At 40.6% G+C, this 27,541-nt stretch overlaps 1 protein-coding gene across 7 annotated transcripts in view; it reads left to right on the top strand.

Moving 5' to 3' along the window:
- Window positions 1-27,541, top strand: part of Abl2 (ABL proto-oncogene 2, non-receptor tyrosine kinase) — a 91,552-nt gene that overhangs the window by 50,273 nt on the left and 13,738 nt on the right. For 4 of the 7 annotated variants that reach the window (XM_057770351.1, XM_057770347.1, XM_057770350.1 and 1 more), the window contains exons 2-9: window positions 10,193-10,255; window positions 11,689-11,859; window positions 17,059-17,354; window positions 21,556-21,828; window positions 23,288-23,372; window positions 24,807-24,984; window positions 25,486-25,670; window positions 26,992-27,144. In XM_057770351.1, the coding sequence (XP_057626334.1) occupies window positions 10,193-10,255; window positions 11,689-11,859; window positions 17,059-17,354; window positions 21,556-21,828; window positions 23,288-23,372; window positions 24,807-24,984; window positions 25,486-25,670; window positions 26,992-27,144 (1,404 nt within the window). The remainder of the gene's footprint in view (window positions 1-10,192; window positions 10,256-11,688; window positions 11,860-17,058; window positions 17,355-21,555; window positions 21,829-23,287; window positions 23,373-24,806; window positions 24,985-25,485; window positions 25,671-26,991; window positions 27,145-27,541) is intronic. The other 3 variants (XM_057770352.1, XM_057770349.1, XM_057770348.1) reach the window with 1 other exon arrangement.

Genomic DNA, 27,541 nt, shown 5'->3' with positions numbered 1-27,541 from the left:
GCCCTGGGAATCCTCCAGTCTCTGCCCCCTTTTTATCTGATGATTTAAAGGATAAAACAACAGGAAAGCAAGGTTCAAAGATTTATTGAACAGGCCCCTAACCCCACCACCACCACCGCATATACCACCATGCCACGTATACACTCCACATAAAGGGATAGACTTCTCAGATGGGAAAGGAAACCAGAGATGGTAAAGCCAAAATTTTTATATGGGTAGGATGAGTTCCCATTGTCTCTCAGAATTGGTTGGTTTGGGTTAGGAGGGAGTTACTGGATAAATCAGACAAAAAGGGGGAAGCTGCTTGGTTCCTACCACAGGGGAAAGACTGTGTTTGTTTTGTAAAGGGAAAATAATCAAAAGTTTAAATGAAAATTATGTGAATCTACTTAGAACAGTCGTTCTCAACTTGTGGTTTGCCATCCCCACAGGAGTGGCATATCAAGATATCCTGAATAGCAGACATTTATATTATGATTTATAACTAGTAAAATTACAGTTATGAAGTAGCAATGAAGTAATGTTATGGTTGGGGTCAGCACACCATGAGGAGCTGTATTAAAGGGTTACAGCATTAGGAAGGTTGAGGACCACTGCCCAGGGTCTCTGACACATCTTTCCATTTATTAGTTCCTCAAAGTAAAGTTTGATATTGAAATGTGACGGATTCTTACCACAACTTTGCTCATATTTATGACTCATGAAGTAATTATCGTTCATTTTCCTGTGTTGTAAATAACTGTAAACTCAGAGCCTAACTATCTGAATGTCAGGTCTGGAAACAGGGTAGAAGTCATTGAATTTTTTGTCTGTTTTTATAGCAGTCACAGCTTTTCAACCACCAACATAGTCTAATCTTAGGACTTAAACTCCAAACAAGAAACCCTGTGTAGCCACTAGCAGTCAGTCACTCTGCGTTCCTCTTCTGCAGCTCAAAGCTCCTTCAGTTTCTATGGATTGCCTGTTCTAAATGTTTTTTCTAGATCAGGGTTCTCAATCTTCCTAATGCTGTGACCCTTTAACACAGTTCCTCATGTTGTGGTGACTCCCAACCATAAAATTTTTTTGTTGCTACTTTATTACTGTAATTTTGCTGCTGTTATGAATTTTAATATAAACATCCATGTTTTTGGTTAGTTTTAGGCAACCCCATGGAAGAGTCAGTTGAGAGGGGCCGTGACCCACAGGTTGAGAACCAATACTCTAAATTGAAGCCTATAGTATGCATTCATTTTTAATGTTTTTCATTTGACATAATGCTTTCAAAGATTCTGTTATAGCATGTAGCAGTATTTTGTTCTTTATTGCTTAATAATTTTATGTGTGCTCACTGAGCTACATTCTTTTAATTTTATATGTTTTATATGATTCTAAGCTTTAACAAAATTACGTGTATGTGTGTTTCTTAGGATTTCTATTGCTGTGAAGAGACTATGATCAAGGCAATTATTATAAAAGAATTTAGTTTGGAGCTTGTTTACTGTTTCAGAGGGTTAGTCCACTATCCTCATGATGGATAGTGTGGCAGCAGGCAGGGAAGCAAGATGCTAGAGCAGTAGCTGGGAGCTTTACATCCTGGTTTACAGGTAACAGGCAGAGAGAGACAGAGACAGACAGATACACAGACAGACACACACACTAGGCCTGGAGTGGGCTTTTGGAACTTCATAGCCCTCCCCATGTGATGCACTTTCTCCAACTAGGCCAGACCTCCTAATCCTCCTTTCTCAGACATTTCCACTTCCTGTTTACTAAGCATCAAAATATACAAGCCTATGGGAGCCAGTCTCATTAAAACCACCACAGCGTGCCAGTCTTTCTAAGTTTGTGCAGTGCCCCTCAGGAACATAGTAGGGCATTGGATGCTGTAGTTATAGGTGGTGAACTTACCAACTTGGACACTGGAAATCAAACTTTATTTACCACAGAACCATCTCTCTAGACTCTAGTTCTTTCTTCTTGGTGTTCCAGAATTTTACAACATTTCCCATTCTATCTAAATATCTTTCTTTAACAGGTCTCCTAAAGCCAGTCTTCTGGCATTGGGTTCTTGCTGATTATGTGTCTCTTTTACCATTATAGCTGAAGGTATTTTTTCATTTTTCAAAGATCTTTATGTGTAAGGATGTTTTGCTTGCATGTACGTCTGTGCACTGCTCGCATCCAGTGCCTGTGGAGTCCAGAATTGGGCTTTGGAACCCCCTGGAACTAGAGTTAGAGGTAGAGGTGGTTATGAGCCTCCATGTGGGTTCTGGGAACTGAACCCTGGTCCTCTCAAAGAGCAGCCAGCACTCTCAACCACTGAACCTCTCTCTAGCTTCTAAATAATAGCTTCTAAATAATATTTTCAGTGGCTGTAGAAATTTGGGTTAATGTTTGCTTGTTTTTGTGATGAACTTGTAGCCTTGCACATAATGGACAAGTACTCTATTACAGAGCTATGTCCATAGATTTTTGTTTTTGTTTTTCTTCACATTTGAGATTGTATTGTCTTGCTACTTTCTAGGCTACATAGTTTCAAACTAGAAAAGAATCTTAAGTGATCTGAAGCAGCATTCTCTATTAAGTGTGAATTCATTAAGTGATCTCATCCATATCTATAGTTAGGGTGTGCGTGTGTATGTGCATGCGTTCATGTGAGTGCTAGTCTGCACGTGTGTGTGCTGGTTTGTATGGAGGCACATGATAACCTGGGGTACTATTATTACTTAGGAGCCATATCTGCTTTTTTTTTTTTTTTTTTTTTTGAGACAGGGTCTCTTATTGCCTGGAACTCGCTCAGTCAGCTAGGCTGGCCCAGGGAGTCATTTACCTGTCTCTACCCCGCTTGTGTTGGGATTATAAATGTGTGCCACTAGTCTAGCTCTTTCATGTGAGTTCTGGGGATCAAACTCAGGCCCTCGTGCTTGTGTATCAAGTGACTTACCAACTGAGCCATCTCCCCGTCCTTGTCTTGACTTACTTTATTTTAAATTTTGCATCTATTCATTTATTTGGGGAATGTGGTGTACTTGTGTGGATGTGTGTGTGCCCTATTGTGCATGTGGAGGTCAGAGGATAACTTGGCTTTCTCCTATTATGTAGAATTCTGGGACTGAACTTAGGTCATCAGACTTGGTAATAAGTGCTTTTTACCAGCTGAGCTATCATCACCACCCCCTCGTGCTGATTTTAGTTACCATGAGTGTTGGTGCCTTCACCCCAAGATCGTCTCTGAGCTTCAGATTTATGCATCACAGTGCCTCATTGTACCTTTTAAATTTAGTTACTCAGGAAACTTGCTTCTGAGTATGCATGGCAACTACCCGAGTTCTCAAGCTTAAAGCCTTTGTTTTCTCCTTCTGCTGTATCTAAGCAGTTTTAGGCACCCTGGCTTCCATCTGTGAACCACATCTTTAAGTACATCTGCTCTTTCTTTGTCTCCGGTGCTGTCATTGTACTCCAGCCAATATGATCCTACTCCTGACTCTCATTTTTCTCTCTGAATTATTACCCTTCTTCCCAAGCAGTAGTGGTTATCTTAAAAAAAAAAAAAAGGAGGTCAGACCATATGACTTCCCTGCTGCTTAGGGCAGTTCACCGGATTTCCTTTTGTAATTGGAATAGCTTGCGCTGGCAGCCTCAGGTGTCCTCAGCAGTGGCCACACTTTTCATTCTCAACACACCAGGTTCTTCTTTTCTGCTTCAGTGGTTTTGCCTCTGAGGCTCTCCCTGCCCCGTTAGGAATGCTGCTAAGATTCTTATTCCTGGCAGAGGTTGTCACTTTCTTTTAAATAGTACACATCTTTGCTTCAAGGTATTGGCATTTGTAAACAACAATGCTACTCTTTCAATTGCCTTTTGAAAAGTCACTTTTAATAAAAATATTATTCATACTTATAATAAATTTGATATTTTAGAATTAATAAGCATTGTTAAGATTTCTTGGTTTTAATACAGTAGGTAATTGTAGCCCAATAATCAAAAGGTTTTTGGAGTCTCAAGTTATTTTAGTTTTTATTATGATAAAATGTAAATAATATCAAGTTTGCCATAAATAACCATTTTCCACTGTGCAATTCTATAACATTAAATTTATTCACAGTTTTAGGCATCTATATAAAAGAAAAATCAAGATATTTTATTTAACTGGAATTATAAAATATTTGTCCCTTTGTGTCTGGCTTCTTGTGATGCTTATAAAAGATATATATGTTGTAACATATATCAAATTTTATTCCTTTTTATTGCTTAATAATATTTCACTGTATATACGTACCACATTTTGCTTTTGCATTTTTCTCTATAATGTCAGAACACTATAAAAGTACTGATGACTTGAGTAGATTTACTCATTGAATAGTTAATCTTATGATAGATTCTACATATGAACAGAACATGGATTATAGAGATACTCTCCCAGAAAAGTTTTAGAATCCTCAGAAAGAGAAATTCCACCTGGCATTTGAAATTCTGAGTCATTATTTGAAGTAGCTTTTAGTCATTTAATTCTTGCTTTTTCATGATACGGATACAGTAGCTTTGTAAAGGTTAGTTGCATTGAAAACATAGGCTTTAGTTTATAAATTGTTGTTGATAACAGACATCAAATTCAGTCTTTCTCTTGCAATGTTACTTACAACTTGTATTTTTATATTTTTATTTTAATGTGAGTATTTAGGTCCTGCTTTCCTGTAATTTTGCTATGTTACTTTTATTGACCTAAAATAACTGGTATATAGTAGGTGCTTAATTAATGCAGTGGGCACCCCCAACTCTACAGTTACTAGCACTGTTTTGTATTACTACTATGATTGGTGCTGTGGTTGAGGTTTTTTGAGAAAGGATCTGTAGTACAGGCTAGCTTTAAACTGGAAATCCCTGTCTCCGCCCAGATATGTGCCACAACCTTCTCTGAATTATTCTTGTAGATTGTACTGCTTAGTTATCTATCTCTTACTTTATTGGTTTGTGTCTCATAAATCACTCTGATTTTTAAGGTCTTAATCTTATGTAACCTTTACCTTTATACTTAAAATTAGACTTGCCTTTCCAGGTTTCAGCATTCACAGTTTTCAGCCCTGTGCGTTGTGCTTCTTTACCTGTTTTGAGCCACACAGGCCATTTGTTAGGGAAGGCAGTGGGTTAGTTGCTCTCTGCTTCTGCCTTGCTTATGAGTCACACTGTAACTATTTCTTTGACTTTGGATTTGTGGTTTCTTGAACTAACTAGAGTGATGTAAAGGTGAGTCTTGTTAGGCGTTTCCTGTCTTTTCAAAATGTGTTTGGTGTTGTACTGGAAGCAGGCTTTCTCCAAGGAAACACTGAACAGTTTTACCTCATTGTCCCTGGAACTGTAACTTCTGTACCTACTGATCTTGGCTGATTTTGTTATTAACTGTTACTGTTGTGACTTGAAATAGCCTGTGTATGGTTCTTACCCCATCCCTGAGTTTTTGGAGTAGCTCCACCCTTACTTAGGTCTCCACCCCCTGTGGGTTGAACTTGCCCTTTGTTCTTTCTGGCCACTGAGTGAGTAAATGTCCCACGTGTGTGGATTGCTGGCCAAGGTGGTATTTTAAGGCTCCTCTGTTTAGAACAGTTTAACTTTCATGTTGTTGGCCAAAGGCATGGTCCTGGGACCTGTTCAGCTGCCTCCAGCCAGTTACTGCAAAGACCAGGACACCTTGCTGCCCTGCTCAGGCAGGGATGCCTCAACGTTGCCTGTGGCCCACGTGACAGGTATGTTCAGAGATGAGGGCTGGGATGAGGTGGAGGTAGATAACACAGTAATGAAACGTGGATTAATCTCCTTTTACCTCCATTGTGGTCAGTGAAGGTTTATATGTTTTGTTTGTTATCTTTATTTGGTATTTTATACTACACTCTTTCGTTTGTTTGCTTGGTTTGGTTTTGTGGGGCAGTATCTCACAATGTAACTTTGGCTGGCCTGGAACTCTGAGAGACCTGCCTGCCTCTGTAATGCTGGGAGTTGAGATGTGTGCCACTATGCTCAGCCTTGTTTTGTTTGAGATAGGGTGTCACTGTCTTAATAGCTGACTTGGAACTTGCTATGTAGACTAGGCTGGTCTCAAACTCACAAAGGTTAGCCTGTTTCTGCTCCTGAGAGCTAAGAATAAAGGCATGTACCACCATACTCAGCAAACTAGACTTTTAACAAATACTTAATGGAAGAACATGAATAATATGTAAAATGATGTTAGATGTATATATCTTGATTGAAAAACTTAAGCTAAATTGAAAACTGCCAAATAATATATCCAACTAAAATAGTTTTTAAAAGAGGTCTTAAAAATTACTAGCCATATAAATCAAAATAGAACAATGTTAAGCAGTATAAAGTAATGAAAACACTGAGAAAATAATTGCTATCTGACAAATTTATAATGAAAATGATAAAAAATTCCTGACTGAATTAATATTGAAAATGTGTTTTATAAGCTAAATATTAAATATCCACATTTCCTCTGAATTTAAATTTGTATTTCAGTTTTATTATTTTTGGATTTTAAGTATGTTGCTGGTGTGTGTATGTGTTGTTCTACAGTAGAAAAAGATTATTTCTTTATGGTTGTCAATATTTCTGCTCCCTGAGTATTTTACACAAGTAAAGTTTAGGGCCCTTAACTGTTCTTTCCTCAACCTACCTCTATAGCAGTGGGTTAATTGAAAGAATTAGTTAATGTGCTAAGTTTACCAGCTTGCATTGTTCAGAAGTTAGGCATTCTAGCCCACACGCTGACATTGAAGTGGGTGCAGTACCTCTGACTCATGGGGCTTGCCTGTCTTAACTAGTGGCAAATATGGCATAGACTGGACCTTGATGTCGGAGGCTCCAGTGTCCTCCACCCACAGGCTTTGGTTCCCTTTTGCTTTGTTCTTTAGTTTACTCTCTTATTTCATTAAACATCGCTCCCCAGCCTTCCAGCTAAGATCGTTCCTAACTCTGTGCTTAGTCCTGGCCTCAGAAAGAATTGGGACGTTTTTGTTTGAAGATATTTTTTCCTTTTGTTTGGTGTTAGTGGATAGGTTGTATTTTCTGTGGATATCCTGTGCGGGCAGATTGGACAGGAACTCAGTCTACAAGAACAAAAGAGTGAGTGGGAAGAAAGAAGGAAGGAAGGAAGATTTCTAAAAGCCGGAGACGGGAGGGCCTGCTCGGAACCGAAAGACTGTCTCCTTGGCTTGGGTTTCTTCTAGGCCGTTTCCCTTGGGCACTGCATTTACCTTGAGCTTGCTTGTTACTTCATTTAAGGCTGTATACCATTGATTGACTGTTACTAAATTTATTAAAGTTTTTTAAAGTTTTTTTTTTTTTGGTGTGTGTTGATTATATTTAACCCCCTCCTCTAACTCTTCCCATAGTTTTAAATGTACACAGAATTTTTCTGTGAACTTCATTCTTTTTTCTTTTGTCAAATAAAATGGTTTTGAAGATAATAACTTGCCTTTAATAGCCCTCTTTTGGGCCCAGAGTTCTTCCCAGAGAGAGGAAACCTGTCTGAGTATTTCCTTATGTGTTGACAGTCAGCAGTACAGAAATATTGTTCATCACATTTAAAAGGCGTCCGGTGTAAAGTGAGCTATGCCCTGTTTAGAGGGTTTGCTGCTCCCTCCCTCCAATAGCACCTGCTGTGAGTTTGCAGGCTACATGATGTATCCTTCAAAAAGCCTTTTGTTATGTGTTGGTTTGGAGACAGAGTCTTGCTATATTGTGCAAACTCATCTAATGTGGGACCTATTGCAGCTATGTGCCACATGTCTGACTTTAAAAAAAAAAGTTTCTTTAAAAAGGCCTCTTATTTAGGAGCACTTTTGGGTCTGGGGAGAAGGGCTTTTGTTGTTCATTATTTAATGAACGAATAAGAAAAATTTTGTCTTCAAAACAATGCACCTGGAAGAGTTAGGTAATATACATGCATATCATAAGCAAGTAAATTGTGTGATGTGTTTTGTAGAACAAACTGGGCGACTAAATCAGGAAAGGAAGCTTGGAGTACGTTAGAGTGTTGTTAGGAGTGATGCACTTTAACATCGGACCATCAGGACCTGTTAGCCTCAGAGGATTACGTTTGAGGGAAATATGGAGCAAAGCATTTTAGGCAGAAGAAAAGGCCAGTGGGGGAAAAGGCAGGGGTGTGTACCTGCCATGTTTAAGCAGTATTAGGGAGGGTAGTGGTCAGCATTGAAATAAGACTAGGGGAGAAAATAAGCTAGGGCTAGAAAGGGGCACTCCCTACTGTAGCCCAAGACTGGGGTTCAAGTGCCAGCACCAGGTGGCTACACACAACTGTAATTCCAGCTCCACTGGGTCTGATATACTCTCCTCACCTCCATAGGCACCTACACACGAGTGCAGACATACAGACAGACACACACACACAATTTTAAAAAATCTTTAAAAAAAAAAAAGCTGTGTGTGATGGTGCACACTTTCAATCCCAGCAGTGGGGAAGAAGAGGGAGGTGAACCTCTGTGAGTTCAAAACCAACCAGGGCTACATAGTGATACCTTGTCTAAAAAAAATAAAAAATGAAAATGAATTAGGCAAATTAAACTGCGAGGGACCTGAAAGGCCCTTTAGGGATTTGGTTCTTACTCTAAAATTGGAACCAATAAAGAATTTTAAACATAGAGTAACAAAATCTGGCTTTTTTTTTTTTAAGCTTTCAAAGGAAAATGTATAGACACAGAAACCAGTAGCCTAGTGAAAGAATATTGGTAGAAATGAAAAGGTGGGTAAGAAATGGATAGATTTTGGATGCTTTAAATTTTTTACATTAATTTGTATGTGTGTGCACACGTACACATTCACATGTGAGGGTCAGTGGACAGTTTAAAGAGTCGGTTCTCCTATCATGAGCATGGAACCAGGTTGTCAAGCTTAGCAGCAGGCAGCGTTACCGTTGAGCCAGCTCTGGACTCTGGTGTTCCGTGAGACTAAGAGCAGAGGCGTGAACCATTAGAGTTTGTAGCCAGAGCACCTGAAAAGATAGAATTGCCATTGAGTAAGGCAGGGAATTTTGGCACAAGTGGGTATGGCTGGAGAGCAACTTTGGTTGGTAAATTCTAGCAGTGTCATTGGTGATTTCTGGCCTTCACGTTTGCGGCACAATACCAGTTGAATGTTTGCTCAGATTAGTTTTACAGATCTTAACTTTGAAGATGCTGAGTTTCACAAAATAAGGTAGGCATGTGCTACTTGCTACTTTTGTCATCATTGTGTTGAAGTTGGTTTTATTGTCTTCTAAAGACTACAGAAAATCAAGTTCTAAATATTACTTAATGGGTACCTTTATTTGGTTTGTGTTTTTTGTTTGTTTGGTTTTGAGTCAGGGGTCTCACTATGTATGCTATAGCTCTGAACAACCTTGAACCCACAGAGAGCTGCCTGCTTCTTCCTCCCCAATACTGAGAATAAAGGTGTGTTCACTACACTCATGGTTAGTGTATTTTAAGATACATTTCACTGTTTCCTGTCACTTATGTTTTGTGTAAGTTGGGCATCATGCACCTAACAGCTGTTAAGTATAGATTATAGAACTTTAGGGAGAAAATGTGATCGTTATCCATAAGAAGTACATTGTGAGTTTGATTCCCAGAACCCGTGGCTTTAAAAGCTGAGCATTGTGGCATACTTGTAATTCCAGTGTTGGGGAGCCAGAAGGCTAACATACTTGGTGACCCTTAGGCCATGAGACACCTAGTTTAAAAAGAAGATGGATGGCCCGGTAGCGGTGGCACATACCTTTTTAACCCAGCACTTGGGAGGCAGAGACAGGTGGATCTCTGTGAGTTCTAGGGCAGCCTGGTCTACAAGAGCTCGTTCCAGGACGGGCTCCAAAGCTACAGAGAAACCCTGTCTCAAAAAAAACCAAAAAAGAAAAACAGAAGGTGGATGGTTCATGGCTCCTGAGGAATGACTGACACGTTGTCCTCGTCTCCACATGCACACAAAAGAACAGTGGGAAAAGCCACTGCAGGTGTAATGAATTATATGAAAAAAGGCCTAAATGTGGACGGCAACACCAGTAAAGCTTCAAGTGTAAGGTGTGGTGTGGGGAGAAGGGCAGAGAAGTAGGTTCACCTCACTCATGAAAGGGCTTGAAAGCCAGGAATGAGGAGACTCCAGTTTGATGATGAATTCTTAAAGGGGCTTAAGAGTGATGCGGTCCAATTTTTGTCTTAAATAGATCACTTTGCCAGCTGTGTGGAGGATGAATTTGAGGGAGACAAGACTGGAGGCAGTAGTCCAGGTGAGATCTGTTGGGGTTCGAATGAAGGTATTGAAGGAGAGGTGAAGAGGGATGTCTTGAAACAACATGATACCACAGAGTCAAAGCTTTACCCCTCTTCAAAATGACTAAACCAATTTTGAATAAAAAAATTAGGAAAGAGATGTAAGAGAAAAATGTTACAGGACATGGACAGATAGATCTATTTGCCTTGGCAGACAGCCACTTCACACAGGCCCTTAGATCAAAATTGCTATAGGGAAGTTTTGGCTTTGTTTTTTTTTTTCTTATTTGTTTGTTTCGTATAGCCAAACTAGGGTATGAGAATGAGGTAATTTTTCAACAAACATGGTATAGATACGAATAGATTCAGAAACTATGAAGCCTTGAGAAGAAACAGATCTTACAAGGCTAAGACTGGTATGGATAAGTGAAACTCACAAGTGCATTGGTGATATTTTCTAGAACCTTGATTAAGTTTACAAAAATTTGATGCCCGGGAAAAGAGATTATAGTTTTAAAAGAAATTAAGGCAGTGAACAACTGTAAGCTATTATAACATAAAAAGATGTTTCTTTCTTTACTGTTTTTGAGATAAGTCTGACTCTGTAGTCTAGGCTGGTGTCAGATGTCTCCTGAGTGGTGGATTACAGGTGTGAGCTGCCATGCTTGACTCAAATGTGGTTTTGTTTATCAGAGAACTTGAGCATTTATCTTGCTCGAAGCGTGGTGTCTGTATTTGTTATTTGTAAATAGAAACAAAATTTCCCTACAGTTTCTTTTTTGTGAAGGCATATAGGAAGCACCTAGTTTAGAAGAGTTGCTAATTTTACCATTCATATTTCTGATCCTTTCTGTAATAACTGGGTTTGAAGGACACTCCTGTAATCCTAGAACTTTTGTGTAGGGGGCAGGGGACGGGGGTAGATGGCAGAAGGATCGGGAGTTCAAGATCGCCCTCTATTTCATAGCAAGTTTGAGACTGAGGCCATTTAAGACCCTGACCCAACTCCACCTCCAGAAAGCTGCAAGTCATTACTATAGCAAAATGTCACATGTGCCTTGTAAAGCTAGCAAGTACTTGTTTGGTCCTCATTTTTAGACAAGTGCACCTTTGCTATTCCTTTAGGCCTGAGTTAGGTGACTGCATGTAAATCAGAACTAAAGTCTCATTCTGTGGTCTTTCCTCTAACTACAGTATTACAGTTGCAATAAGTCCGTTGCTGCCGTAAGCCCCGGAAATTCAGCACCTTTGCTCACTCTCTTGTGTATGTTGTTTTTTTTGAGATAGTCTCGTGTAGCTCAGGCTGGCTTTAAATTCCCTGCCCAGTGGAGGAGACCTGGAGCTCTGAGCAGTTCTCAGTACGAGTCTGCAGCTCAAATGCTGCCCCTGCACTGAGCTGAGCTCTTGCTGTTTCACTCACTGGACTTCTTTCCCTTTTTATGTCTTTCAGAAGTTTTACACCGCCCCTATGGCTGTGATGCTGAATCTCAGGCACTGAATGAAGCCATTAGGTGGAGCTCCAAGGAGAACTTGCTGGGAGCCACTGAGAGTGACCCTAATCTCTTTGTCGCACTTTATGACTTCGTGGCAAGTGGTGATAACACACTCAGTATCACTAAAGGTGAGATGTCTCTGAATTGTGCTTCACAGCTTTCTCTGGTGGCTGAGAAATGAACCCTGTGCTGCCTTCTGCCACTGCCACCGTTCACATTTGTGACCAGGCACTTCTGCTGCCTTTTCTCTTTTACCTCTTTCTGGACTGCTGCCTCAGAAACAGTCAGCTCTGTTTTCAGGATTTATTAAAACAACTCAAGAAAAGGTTCATGTTGTTAGAACTTTGTACTCTGAAACACCCTAGCTTCTACCTGTTACACTGAAATCGTGACTGAGACAAGCTGCAGCGCAGAGCCCCACTGGTACCCCAGTGCTCTGCGTGGACTGACTGCCCTCTGAGGACTGTTCGAGTTCACAGTGAGATCAGGAGCTTGCACCCAGAATCTCAGCCAGCCGTCTCACTGAGATTTAGTCTCACAAGACTATTTAGTTTGTATCATTTTCAGTTTTTGGAGTAAGACTTTCTGTAGAAAGTAGTACAGTGCTGCTGGGCGATGGTGACACACACCTTTAATAATCCCAGCACTCAGGAGGCAGAGACAGGTGGATCTCTATGAGTCTGAGGCCAGCTTGGACTACAGAGCGAGTTCCAGGACAAGTTACAGAGAAATCCTGTCTTGAAGCCCCCTACCCTCCACTCCCCAAAAAAGAGAAAGTAGTGCAGTGGTTACATCGGGTGCATGGTTCTTACGCTGCTGTTGTCCAGCTCACAGTGCATGGCCTAGACAACCCTGTCTGTGTTGACTGGTGGAGAACTGTTAGGGAGGGTCTATCTCCTGCTGTAATATCTTTAGAGAGTGAATGAGGTTCTTTTCAGTGGCCAGTTCTTATAAAAGGAAACAATAGAACATGACCAGATAAAATCACCAATTATTTTTTGAACATCAATGAAAATAGTGGAACTGTATGAGAAAGAATAAGAGTGGGGACGTTTTTGTTCGTTTCACACATGGATTGGGTTAGGCTAGTCTGCCTGCACTGGTTTTTTGGGGGGAGGAGGGTGGTAGGGAGGCTGTAAAACCTCCCACGGTGAGGAAATGTATTTCAAAATAATATTTAAATGAAATTATAACTAGCTATTATTTCTCAAACAGATACCTTTGATTTATAAGGTTCAGAATGAAGCATTTAGTAGAAATGATGATACTAAGTCAGGCCAGCAAGCCTTCCCTGACTGTGAGGAAATATTTCTATATAGAATTTTTATAACTAGGGGCTGGAGAGATGGGCTCAGAGGTTAAGAGCATTGCCTGCTCTTCCAAAGGTCCTGAGTTCAATTCCCAGCAACCACATGGTGGCTCACAACCATCTGTAATGGGGTCTGGTGCCCTCTTCTGGCTTGCAGCATACACACAGACAGAATATTGCATACATAATAAATAAATAAATAAATAAATAAATATTTTTTAAAAAAAGAATTTTTATAACTAGTCATTAACTTTGGAACACCATACAAGCTAGTCGTGTGCTCTAGTGAAGAACTATAACCTCAGAATCAACATAGCAATTTTTAAGTGCCATCAAATTCATTTAAGCAGAATTCCTGAAAACCGAGTTTTTTTTTTTTTTTTTTTTTTTTGGTTTTTCGAGACAGGGTTTCTCTGTGGCTTTGGAGCCTGTCCTGGAACTAGCTCTTGTAGACCAGGCTGGTCTCGAACTCACAGAGATCCGCCTGCCTCTGCCTCCCAAGTGCTGGGATTAAAGGCGTGCGCCACCACCGCCCGGCTCCGAGTTTGTTAACAAAAATATTTTTTACGTGTATTTAATCTATGTATATGAGAGCCTCTTGCCTGACTTTTTGCATGTGTACCACATGTGTGCCTGGTGCCCCATGAAGGTCTCAATAATGGTTGCATCTCATGGAACTGGAGTTGCAGATGGTTGTGAGACACCATGTGGGTGCTGGGAATCTAGCCCAGGTCCTCTGAAAGAGCAGCCAGTGTTCTTAAGTGATGAGCCCTCTCTCCAGCTCCCAAACTGAGTTTCTTGGACTGGGGTATAGGTGTGTTCAGACACTGTACATACACACACATACACACATCAGAGGCCCAGGGAATGCAGGCCCTTCTCTGGTCAGCATGAGATTTTGGTTTATTGGGGGCAGATGTTGAAACAGGTATGCATGTGGAGATTATTTTATTTCCATAAAGTTCAAGGCTAAAACAAAGGACTTCCAAGCCATGTCTGTTGTGTGGTTGTCCTTTACATGGCAGTGTTCTCATTGTATCTGTTTGCAAAGTAGTGATTAGGAACTTCATTAGCTAGGTAAAATTTTCTCATCAGTATTTTGCAAGATAGTTCTTTTACCAAGGAAACATTGATAAAATCATCTTAATTTCTCAGTTACTAGTTATAGAACCATTAGTATTCTGCTCAAGGACTGGGATTCCCTTTATCTCATGATTGACAGTGGTTTTTCTTTAAAAAACCTAATACCTAATTTTTCTATCAATTTCTTACTACTAAAAAGATGTATAAGATGTACACATATGAATTCCTACACAGACTTCTGAGTTCTTTTGTGTTGTTATTATTAATGAGACAGGGTCTCATGTAACCCAAGCTTGATCTTGATGCAAAGCTGGCTAGCCTTGAACACCTAATCCTTCTGTCTTTACATTCCAAGTGTTGGAATTAAAGAAGTTTGACACCATGTCTGCCTTTTTATATTTTAAAGGAGAAGAAACTATCCTTTAATTATAGTTACTCTTTTGAAAGTGATGGTTGGCTTGAATTAAATAAAATTTGGGGGCTGGAAACATGGGTCAGTGGTTTATGAACACTTCTGCAGAGGACCCAGTGGTAAATCATAAAATCTGATAAACTCTTCTAGGCTTTTCAGGTATCATACACACAGATGGTACACATACATACACACAGGCAAAACATTTATACACATCAAATAAAAATAAATGTGCTTCACAAAAGATACTTTGTGTTGAATATGTGGCTTTTGTTTGAAATTCTAGGATTTTGAGATACTGAAGCAAAACATTGTTGGCCAGAGTAGGCTACAGAATGAGACTCTGTCTTTAAATAAAAATTTTGTAGAAAACAATATTGTGTGCATATAAGCAAGAGGTTGGCTTGAACCCAGGGGACAGATGATATCTATCCTGAATGACAGAGTGATGTCTTCCCATATCACAATTAAAAAGAAAGTTCTAAGATTCCTGTACTGGCAGGTTCAATGTCTGTTTCCCTGCCCATTTCCACAGTAGTCAAAATTGCCAGGGTAGGAATTCTAATAAAAAGAGGAGGGAAAAAGCAAAGCCTTAGGGGTTTTGACTTTATCCTGATTATGATGGCCTATATTAAGCGTTTCTGTGAATTTCCCTAGCAAGTTCCTTTTCTTTTTTAAAAAAAAGATTTATTTATTATGTATACAGTATTCTCAGTATTCTGTCTGCATGTATGCCTGCAGGCCAGAAGAGGGCACCAGATCTCATTACAGATAGTTGTGAGGCACCATGCGGTTGCTGGGAATTGAACTCAGGACCTTTGGAAGAGCAGGCAGTGCTCTTAACCACTGAGCCATCTCTCTAGCCCGCAAGTTCCTTTCTTTTGTACATATAGCTACTGTGCATCTGCACATTTGTGAATATCCACTGCCATACCAGACACTTATATCTTATTATCTGTATACAGTGTATAATATGTACACATATATGAGTTCCTACACAGACCTCTGAGTGGTTTCTCTCATACCAGGTGTCTCAGGTGAAATGGTAGGGGCTAATAGGACTCCAGTTATGGTAAACATAATGTTATGGTATGGTAAGCATAATGTAAGCCAAAGGAGAAAGGTAGATGGCTATCACAATAAGTCTGAATTTTCCCTCACCAGTTTTGTCCTGGTATCTTCTGGGCCCTGTACTGTAGATTGATTGGCTTCTTTCTGCTCTCTGGAGCTAACAGATGTGAACTCTATAGAAAACTTTGTATCTCTTAGAAATAAGAACCTCAAGTACTACAGTCCTTAGATGAACATCTGTGTTACCATTGCTATCTGTTACTCTATCAGTTTTGACAAAGAAGCTTCTAGTCTATGCTGCAAGTGTATATTGCATGGGACAAAGTGTACATTGAAGTTTTTAATAATAACATCAAGAGAATGAAGCTGATACAAAGATTCACCAAGTGATTTAGATTTGGGGTTCCAACTTTACAGTTATTTTCTGTTTCCACAGACTAATTTTAGAGGAATGGGAAAGAATGATTCATTTTTTATGGGAAACAGGAAGAAACTGAGAAAATGGAACTTTGAAACCTTGAGTTCTGGAAACAGTTGAGCCTTAAGAGTCTTTACCACCCCTCCCATCCTCTAAACAGTTCTTGTGCTGAAACCTCTTTGTTGGGTCTGGAGTCTCGGGAGGTTGGGGCAGGAAGTATTTGCTTACATTGAAGGCTTTGTTGCTTTGACATCATCTGAAATACAAGTAACTTTGTATTTCAGACATCTTGTTCCTAAGCTTTTGTTATCATTAACACTGAATCATATGTGTGTGTTTATATACATACATACATACATACATACATACATACATACATACATACATACATATATTCATACATGTATATCTCTTAAGTGAAAGTAAATTTTACTTTTCTTTTGAAGAGTGAGTACTATCTAGGTGTTAGTACATGCCTATAATCCAAAATTCAGAAGACTGAAGAAGGGTCATGAGCCCAAGTCCAGCAGTCTAGGCTACATGAAACTGTCTTAAAAGAAGAAGGGGTAGGTGGGTGGGCTTGGTAGATGGTTCAGTGGTTAAGAGCACTTACTGCTCCTTCAGAGGATCAAAGTTCAGTTCTCAGTATCTGTATTAGATAACTCAGAGTTGTTGGTTACTCCAGTCCCAGGGGATCCAGCACCCCTTTCTGGACGGATGGACACACACACACACACGAACACTGTCATTTTCTAGCTATTTGAATAAACTTTCTATACTAACTTAGCACAGTACATAGTTTCTGCAAGACAATTTAAGTGATATATAATCCTTTAAAAACTTATACTGTCTGAAACCATTTCTTGTTATGCTCTTGTGATTTAAGCCACAGAGTGGAAACTAATCAGGATATTGGTAAGCAAGCACCAATATTCTTGGTTCATTTTTCAGTGAAGTTGAAGTTTAAAACCCTTCGCTCAGTCTTAAAGAGCCTTAATGTTTTCCCTTTCATTCTGTGATAACATCTTGGCTAGGTGAAAAACTACGAGTCCTTGGTTACAACCAGAATGGCGAGTGGAGTGAAGTTCGTTCCAAGAATGGACAGGGTTGGGTGCCAAGCAACTACATCACTCCAGTGAACAGCCTGGAGAAGCATTCCTGGTACCATGGGCCCGTGTCCCGCAGTGCGGCAGAGTACCTCCTCAGCAGCCTTATCAACGGCAGTTTCCTGGTTCGAGAGAGTGAGAGCAGCCCTGGGCAGCTGTCCATCTCACTCAGGTATGAGGGACGTGTGTATCACTACAGGATCAATACTACCACAGACAGCAAGGTAAGACATGTCAGCAGCCACCTGTGCATGTGGACTAGCTGTTGAGTAGAAATGCACTGAACAGGGTTAAAGTAGAAAATCATTTCTGTGTCTGAGGTAAAATAAAGTATTGCCTAATTGTATGAGTTTGGGTTGTTTAGCATGTCGGAGAGTCTGTCTTTCAAGCCAACTTGGTAATAAGGATAAACGTGTAGATAATTAATAGTTTAAGGTGAGCCATATTTGAAGAGGTGTGTACATGTCAGCTGTTTTAATCATCAACACAAATACACACTAAGTGCTTAGAAGCAAAAGTTAGAAATCAACTCTAATGTCCATCAGGAAGTTCAGAGTAAGAGTTGCTTCTCATTAGTATATGTTAATATAAACAGATCACCCAGCCACTTAGAAACTTGGATGTTGGGAAACTCAATCTCAGTAGAGTGGATGTGTTAGGCTGGAACTGTCTAGGGCTGGAGAGATGGCTCTGGTATCAAGCGCACTGGCCACTCTGCAGAAGACCTAGGTTCAGTTTACAACACTCACCCAATAACTCACCATCTATAACCCCAGTTCTGAGAGATCCAGTGCCCTCTTCTGGCCTCCACTGGCACTAGGTATACATGTGGTACACAGACGTGAGCAAAACACTCATCCACACAAAATAATAAAGTAATAGTAGTTAAAATTTAAAACAAAAATGGAATATAAATTATAAGGCCCAAACTTACATCGGGTTTTGTTCTATTGAATGGTTGATTTAGGTTGAGCCCCCTTTCCTCCATGGGGCAAGCAGAACAGCTTTACTTTCTAAGTGCACTATTTATTAACTTGGAGACTTTACCTGAGTCTCAGTTTGCCTGGTGTTGGTGGTGATGGTTGGTGATTTAGGCAGGGTCTCTTTATGTAATACCATATGGACTGGAACTTGCAATGTAGACCATGCTGAATTTGAGCTATAACAGCCATTCTGTTTCTGTCTTCACAGTCCTGGGATTACAGGTGTGCATCACACCTGGCTTTCCTTTGTCTATTACTATTATTTTTCAACTTGGTTTACTTTTAAATTTTTTAAATGGTGTATAATGTGTTGTGTGTCTGTGGGTGGGTGTTTGTGTCTGTGGGTGGGTGTTTGTGCATGTGGGTGCAGTAACCACACAGGCCAGAAGAGGACTTCAGATTCTCCTGAAATTGGAGTTGTATGCTTCCTGATGGGTGCTAGAGAGACTGAATGTCAGTCCTCTTCAAGAGCAGTATACACTGTTAACCACTAAGCTATCACTTCCATCTCCTCCTTGCCTGTTATTAAACCCCATCTTGTAGGATTATTGTAAGGATTAAATGAAGCAATTTTTTTTAATATTTATTTATTATGTATACAATATTCTATCTGTGTGTATGCCTGAAGGCCAGAAGAGGGCGCCAGACGTCTTTACAGATGGTTGTGAGCCACCATGTGGTTGCTGGGAATTGAACTCAGGACCTTTTGAAGAGCAGACAATGCTCTTAACCACTGAGCCATCTCTCCAGCCCAAATGAAGCAATTTTTGTAAAGTTTAATAGCTGATACAACATAGGAAATATATTACTAGTTTTCTTTCTCTTTTTGTACCATTATACAAGCATAGTGTATTGTCTATGGCCCAAGTGAATGAAATCAGAGTTTGTAATGTTTTTGGCTTTTTTGGTTTTTGGTTTTTCAAGACAGGGTTTGTCTATAGCTTTGGAGACTGTTCTGGAACTAGCTCTTGTAGACCAGGCTGGCCTCGAACTCACAGAGATCTGCCCGCCTCTGCCTCCGGACTGCTGGGATTAAAGGCGTGTGCCACCACCGCCCGGCATTGTAATGTAACGAAAGTCCCAGTAGTTATTAGTTGTTTACTTTTATTTGTCTCTATGACAAACACCAGAGAGAAAGAGTTCACAGACATTTATTTTGACTCATGGTTTCAAAGAGTTCAGTCTGTTTGCAGTACTTTTTCTAATATTTTCAGGCTGTGGTCAGGCAGAACATCATGGTGGGGTCACGTGGTGGAACAGAACTGCTCACCTCATAGCTACCAAAAAGGGAGCAGAGAGAAGCAGCTTACTGATTGGACCTACCAGCTGAAGACCAGCGAGCCCTTCAGCACAAGTCTTTTGGGGGACACTGTGCATCAACTACCTGACATAAACAAAACAGTAATGACCACACATATGTGTCAGACTTATGCAAGAAAATTGATTCACAGCCACGGTATTTGTGATAACACCAAACAGTGTAATTGATTAATAAATGATCATATATTATTAAAATAGAATCTCCTACAGAAACAGAAATGAACATGATGTTCTGTACACAAGTCCCTAGGAAGCGGTGGCCTAATAGCTCCCTATTTGTTTCTGTAGTATCTGAAGCTACGTTCTGTTTCTAAGCAGACCGAAGTAGTTGCTACAGAGACCCTATATAGCCCCAAGCCTAAGATACCTGTTTTTTTATCCCTTTACAGGTAATTTTTTTTTGACTTTCCTATAGATGAGTTTCATACACATAAAGTGGATTGACAAGAGTAATATTTTCCAGAGAATTGTATGGAGAGGAGTGTGTGAGTGGTCGCTAATAGCTATGGGTTTTCTGTGGGAAATGATAAAAGTACTTCGATGGAGTTGTATAGTGGTGATTGATTAGCGAGCCCGGTAAATGCACTGAAAGGTATGGAATGGTATACTGTAATACTGATTTTATAGCATGTGAATAATAGTTTAATAAAGAGAACCGACACTAGATAACACATACTGCATGACTTCTGTACGTCATGCAGTTCAGACAGAGCTAGTCCCATATGCTGCAAGTGTATATAGTGGAAACCTTTGCAGGCAAGAATTCTGGGTGCTGGTGGTGTCATAGTTCTTGTGTGAGAAGTTTATTTTGTGAAAGATCACTAGTTCTCCACTTATGAATTATGTACATTTTTATATACAATAAAGCACCTTTTTGTTTTAAACAGTGGTTTATTATTGAAACAGTAGCTTGGGCATGATGGCACACACTCTAATCCCAGCACTCATGAAGCTGAAGCAAAAAAATCACAAGTTTGAGACCAAACTGGGTTATATAGAGGGACTCTGTGTAAATTAATCAGTCAGTTAATTAAAAACAAACAAATCATATTCTCTTAGAAGATAAAGCCAGCCTGGTGGTGGTGATGCATGCCTTTAATCCCAGCCCTTCGGAGGCAGAGGCAGCAGTTCTCTGTGAGTTTGAGGCCAGCCTGATCTACAGAGCAATTTCCAGGATAGCCAGAGCTACACAGAGAAATCCTGTCTCGAAAAAAGATACAGCCAAAGACTATCTTATTTTATACTTCTTATTAATTATCACAAATTAACAAGCATCTATAACTCTGAAATCCAATTATATCTCTTTTTTAATGGCCTAGACATTTAAAAGGGGTGTTGTAAAAATAAAATTTATAATTAATTATATGATGATTAAATAAATATTATACCCATATAACTTCCTAATTTCAAAATTAGTGGCTGTCAATTATGTTCCCCATGGATTATAAATTCTCCTTTATTAGCTTGGAAGCAGATCCTGATTGCCTATTCTACCTGCTTCTCAGGTTTGAGTTGCAGTCTCTTTTTTTGTGATAGTGCCTTGCTCTAGCACAGTCTGACTTGGAACTCTTAATGCTCTTCCTCCGGCATCTTCTGAGTTTACACATTCTCTAGTCCTAATGCTTAGAAATATTCTGAGGACAAGTTTGCCTGACGTACCTGCAGCTGTGTTGGACATTCTCCTTCAAGGCTGATTTAGAAAGAATAGGAAGGATGCTTACAATGAGATTAAGCCATCTCCCTTGCCCTGAGTATTAACATTTACTCTGTCTTAATTCGGATAACCTTCTGGAGTGCTAGTAGCACCAGCACACAGCACCTGTGATCCCTGTGCCTTGTAGGTGGAGACAGAAGCATCATAAATTCTTCAAGGCCAGCCTGGGCTATATAATGGAGACCCTGTCTCAAAACAACAAACAAAAACCAGGCCAGGTGTGGTAGTGCACACCTGTAGGCAGAGAACTCTGAAGGCAGAGGCAGGTAGATTTCTGTGAGTTCAAGGACATAGTTGAGACCCTATCTCAGAAAACAAGCAAATATCACGTCTCTAGGCCAGTGAAATGTATGCTTTTAAAAATAGTTCCTTCTTTTCTGGATTCGTTGAGTCTCCTTTTCTCCACAGGTGTATGTGACTGCTGAGAGCCGCTTTAGCACGTTGGCAGAGCTTGTTCACCACCACTCTACTGTTGCCGATGGTCTAGTGACCACACTGCACTACCCGGCACCCAAGTGTAACAAGCCAACCGTCTATGGTGTGTCCCCTATCCATGACAAATGGGAAATGGAACGAACAGATATTACCATGAAGCACAAACTTGGGGGCGGTCAGTATGGAGAGGTTTATGTTGGCGTCTGGAAGAAGTACAGCCTTACGGTTGCTGTGAAAACACTGAAGGTGGGTTGCTGAGAGTTAAGTTTCCAGGCGTGTGTGTGTGCTGAATCACTTGGAAAGATCCGTGTGCCCTTCTTCAACTTTGGAACACTTTCCACCCACTGGTGCCAAACATTTCAGCAAATGGTGGTGATTAACCGTAGTGCCGCTGCTGACAGTGCAGGGCAGAACAACCCACGTGCAGGAAAGGCTCGTCTCTGGAGGCTGTTGATAGAGATCGTATCAGGATTTAGAAGCAAATTATAAGTTCTGCTGAGAACAGCCCCTGCTGAACAGAATTCTCCATGTGATCATAAGCTCCCTATTTTGGTCTCTATCCCCCTGCCTTTTGTTTCTCCCTTATGCCTTCTTGCAGTTGAGACACCCTTTTTTTAAAGTTAAAGTAAAAATGACAGGGTGTCACTAAGTAGTCCGGGTTGGTCTTCAAGTTGTGATCCTCTGCCTCAGCCTCCAAGTGCTAGACTTACAGGTATGCACTACCATGCGTGCTGATCACTTCTTGTTCTTAATTCATAAAAGTCCTTTTCCTGACCCTACTGGCCTTTTTTTAAGCACCCTGGCATAAAATCACAGAGTTGTCATTCAGCACCGTGGTGTGTCATTCATGTGAGCTGTTCTCGTGGGTAGTAGTCAGCTCAGCCGTGTTTACTAGCATATCCTGAGTGTGAAGCGAGCAGTGAGGCCGTGCACATGTGCTTTGTTCTTTAAGAATCCCAGGATCGGGCTGGAGAGATGGCTCAGAGGTTAAGAGCACTGAGTACTCTTCCAGAGGTCCTGAGTTCAATTCCCAGCAACCACATGGTGGCTCACAACCATCTGTAATGAAATCTGGTGCCCTCTTCTGGTGTGCAGGCATACATGCAGGCAGAATGCTGTAAAAATAATAAATAAATAAATCTAAAAAAAAAAAAAAAAAGAATCTCAGGATCTAATCAGAAGGTCAAACACTAACCTGCCAGAAAACTGAATCTCAGCCCTCTGCTGTGGTGAGTTTTAAGATGAGGCTGTTAAATTTTGCTTGCCCTGTTTATTTTCATTTTTATTCCAATGTCTGACATTGGATAAGTTCAAAGACAGTATTCTTAGTTATTCTTCTGTAGAGCATATTAGGTTGTATTAGTAAGATTAATCTTAAGATAATATGCTGGAATACTCAATGTGATCCCTTTTACTTAAAAAGAAGTACTTTTATGTGTATGAGTGTTTTTGTCTACATTTTACACCGCATAGGTGCAGTGTTCAGGGAGGCCAGAAGAGGGCATCAGAGTCCCTGGAACTACAGATGGTTATGAACTGCCCTGTGGATCCTGGGGACCAAACCTAGATCCTCTGCAAGAGCAACAAGTGCTCTTAACTACTGAGCCATCCTCCAGCCCCCCTTTACTTTAATGCCTCAAGTAGGCTTGTGAATTGACTTAAATGAATAAGTCTTTCTTTCTTACATACTTTGTACCTTTAACAGGAAGATACCATGGAGGTAGAAGAGTTCCTGAAAGAAGCTGCAGTGATGAAAGAAATCAAGCATCCTAATCTAGTACAACTGTTAGGTAAGAACCCCAAACCATAGATTTCCTCAGATCCACGCTCCCACCCCAGCCCTTTGTTGTATTCAGATCATGGTTTTGCAGATTGTTGTGTTTTGTTTTGTTTTAGCACCATGGTGGAAATGCTAGGTGTAAACTGACTGCATTAAATCCTGTCAAGAGCTGGGGATGCAGACCAGCAGTAGAGCTAGTAAGCATCAAGTCTTAGACTTAGTACTGCAAATACACACACACACATGCAGGCATATGCGCACGTAGGCACATCGCTTCTCCTTTCATTAGTAGACTGCTTAAAACAAACAACAGTGGCCCAAGTTGATGGCTTTTTAAAAAAAACTTATATTTTTCACTGTATTTTATATGTATATATGTTTTGTCTGGTTCTAAACATCTGCAGTGCCCAAGGAAATAAGAAGAGGACATTGGATCTCCTGGAACTGGAGTTCTTAACCCCTGGACCAACTCCCCGGCCCCTTTAAATTTTCTTTACTTAGTTAAAGTGTTTGGGTGTTTGCCTACATGTGTGTCTGTGTACCATATGTGTGCCTTGTGCCTTTGGAGGCCAGAGGGAGGGCATTGGATCCCCCAGTACTAGAGTTACAGATAGTTGTGAGCTGCCATGTGGATGCTGGGGATCAAACCCCAGTCCTCTGAAAGATCAACCAGTGCTCTTAACTGCCCAGTCATCCCTCCAGCCACAGATTGATTGCATTGTGTAAACGTGTCCAATTTGTAGTTTTCCCAGATTCAAAGTTCACAAGCATTCAAGATGGCATCAAAAATTAGGAGACATTAAACAAAGAACCACTGGAAAAAGTGAATTAAAACTTGTGGCTGATCAGTTTATTCAAGCAGGAAATGCATATGCTGCAATGGGCTAGTTTCTTACTTTTTTTGGTTACAAAGGATCCTTTGAGTAAACATTTTTGCTTTTTAAAAATCAGGCCTTTTCTGTTCTTGTTTTGTTTTCCAAGACAGGGTTTCTCTGTATAGCACTGGCTATCCTGGAACTCACCCTTGTAGGCCAGATTGGCCTTCAACTCACAGAGATCTGCCTCCCAAGTGTTAGGATTAAAGGCATACCAAAAGGGAACCAATTAATATGGAATCTGCCATTTATTAGTGAAATTCTTGACTATGAAGATAGTTTTTTACAAAGTAGTTAGAAGCAAGGGAGCATCAGCGTAGGCCTAAGTTCTGTTACTTTAAGTTAACGTGGTTTGCACCCAGTTGAAGGGGAACGGGCACATACAGAGCTCTAGAAATGTTGGTCTTATTCCTTTTTGGGTTAAGGTAAGAAATCTGCGTCACAGGCCGATGCTGAAAAGGTCTGTTAAGCTGCAGAGGACAGCATGGCAGAACAGATTTACCAGCCAGTTTAAGATGTGTTGTATTTATTTCATAGAATGGTAAAGATTGTCAATTGTTCTTGGTCAGGTGTGTGTACCCTGGAACCGCCGTTCTACATTGTGACTGAATACATGCCTTACGGGAATCTGCTGGATTATCTCCGGGAATGCAGCCGCGAGGAGGTGACAGCAGTTGTTCTGCTTTACATGGCGACTCAGATCTCTTCTGCCATGGAGTATTTGGAGAAGAAGAACTTCATCCATAGGTGTGTGAAGCTGACTGTTGTGATGACTAACCACAGAGCTGTCTTGCTTGACGTAGCATGAAGGAAGAGAGTTGGCAGACCGTTTCACACACAGGCTTCCTCTGTTTCAGTCTCAAACCAGAGAGCTGTTTCATCTAACACTTCACTCAAGATCCTTTTGTTCCACCTAGTGGCCAAATTTTTTAAATGTCATTCTGTCTTAGGAAAGTATTTTAAAGCCTTCAGGGAGGGGTCTGTTGCTCCCCCTTGAAATCTATCCCATTATATTTAAAAAGGAATTCATTTTGTTCAACGTCTTTTTTTCTGCCTCTTTGTGGGTACTCAATGAGTGGTAGAAATTAGTGAGTTTCCATACTGGTGATTATCATATATCATAAAGTATGACAGTGTTAGTTAGCATCTCCTTATCAATTCTGCCTGTAACACACCGAACCAAGACTAGCGTGTTTACACCCTTCTTTCTCACCATCAGCTGGAATAATGCAGGGCTCTTTCCCATAGAGATCTTGCTGCACGGAACTGCCTAGTAGGCGAAAACCATGTGGTGAAGGTAGCTGACTTTGGTTTAAGTAGACTGATGACCGGAGACACCTACACTGCTCATGCTGGAGCCAAATTCCCTATTAAATGGACGGCACCTGAAAGTCTGGCCTATAATACCTTTTCAATCAAATCTGACGTCTGGGGTAAGGTTGATACAACTTGGTTTTTTTTTTTTTTTTTTGGTTATTCGAGACAGGGTTTCTCTGTGGTTTGGAGCCTGTCCTGGAACTAGCTCTGTAGACCAGGCTGGTCTCGAACTCACAGAGATTCACCTGCCTCTGCCTCCCGAGTGCTGGGATTAAAGGCGTGCGCCACCACCGCCCGGCTTGATACAACTTCTTACATGTATTTTATTCGTTAACATTTAACATTAACCATGACTGGCCTGGTAGTTACTATATAGTCTAGGCCAAAACTTGGGACAGTTCTTCAACCTCAGCCTCCTGAGTGAGGACCATAAGCCACCATGCCCAGCTAATTCCCTTAGTTCTTCAGAGCTTTTATGATTCTCACATAAAAAAAGGATATTGAGAAGGGTGGTGGAAACAGCTGAGAAAATATCAACACCTACCTGTAATACCATCACTCAGAAATCTGAGATACGAGATCTGGGAGTTTGGAGTGAGGCCAGCTTGAGCTACATAGGGATAGGGTATAGTTTAGTGGTAGAGTACTTGCCTAGTTGGTACAAGACTCTGGGCTGTTCCCCAGCACAGGGGTTGGGTAGAAGCAATCAAAAAATGTATTACAGTTGAGACATGGTAGCAGATGCCTGTACTTTAGCACACTGGATGCTTAGACGCTCAGATCCTTTGACACCTACCTGAACAGTATGACAAGACTGTGAACAGCAGCCAGATAGCTTGACATGGTGGTGAGGGCTCTGATCTCAGCACTTAGGAGACTGAAGGAGTATGAGCACAAATTGGAGTACAGGCCAGCCTGTGCTCTCTGTATAGTAAGTTCTAGGTCAGCCTGCGCCCTCTGTATAGTAAGTTCTAGGTCAGCCTGCGCTCTCTGTATATAGTAAGTTCTAAGCCAGCCTGCGCTCGCTATATATTAAGTTCTAGGCCAGCCTGTGCTTTATATATAGTAAGTTCTAGGTCAGCCTGAACTGTGTAAGAGCCTGTTTTTAGGGGGGAAAAACCAAAGCCAAAACCCCTATTCCTTGAAAGAGGGTCCATTCCAGACCTCACACTGCAGTGGATCTGTACCAGTCCTTCCTCTCTAAAGCTTCCTGATTTTCCTGTGAGCTTGTGCTTATTTCCAGAATTCTGTCATAGGGAATGCTCTATGTAAGGATGGTCTGAGAATGTTTCATTTAGAATTTGTCCTTATCCTGGATCTAATTTCTACTGCCCTGAGAAGTAGAATGACTAACTAGAAAGACTCAGTAGACCAAATTAGTATAGAAAATTGGAATTGGGACCAATAAAAATATATTTTTTTAATCCCTCTACACAGCTTTTGGAGTACTGTTATGGGAAATTGCTACATATGGGATGTCACCATATCCAGGTATTGACCTATCTCAAGTCTATGACCTACTGGAAAAAGGATATCGAATGGAACAGCCTGAGGGATGCCCCCCTAAAGTATATGAACTTATGAGAGCATGTAAGTGTTTTGCATATTTGAGCTTTGAAAAAGAACCAGCAACAGGGTGGTTAATGAAATCTACCATTTTTGCTCTCAGTCTTGATAGACTGGATCTAGTCTCATTAATGTTAAAGAGCTTGTCATTGACAGGGCCAGTTGGCACAATGCATGATGTACTATTGAGTCTTACTGGAATCCCAAGAATAGCTGTCTATGACCCATATACAGAGCCAGTTTCTGTATATTTAATAAGGCAGTGAGAAGTTGAGTTTGCATAAAATATTAGAAGGATGGCTGCTTTTAGCTAGATATGAATGGTTACTTAAGAGTATGATTGTTAAAGTAACCTGTGATGGGCTGGGAGGTGGCTCAGTGTGTAAGAGCACTTGCTCTGCACGCATGAGGATTTGAGTTC

This window comes from Chionomys nivalis, chromosome 5, assembly GCF_950005125.1.
Source record: "Chionomys nivalis chromosome 5, mChiNiv1.1, whole genome shotgun sequence".
NCBI lineage: Eukaryota > Metazoa > Chordata > Mammalia > Rodentia > Cricetidae > Chionomys > Chionomys nivalis.
This window is presented reverse-complemented; position numbering and strand designations above follow the sequence as displayed.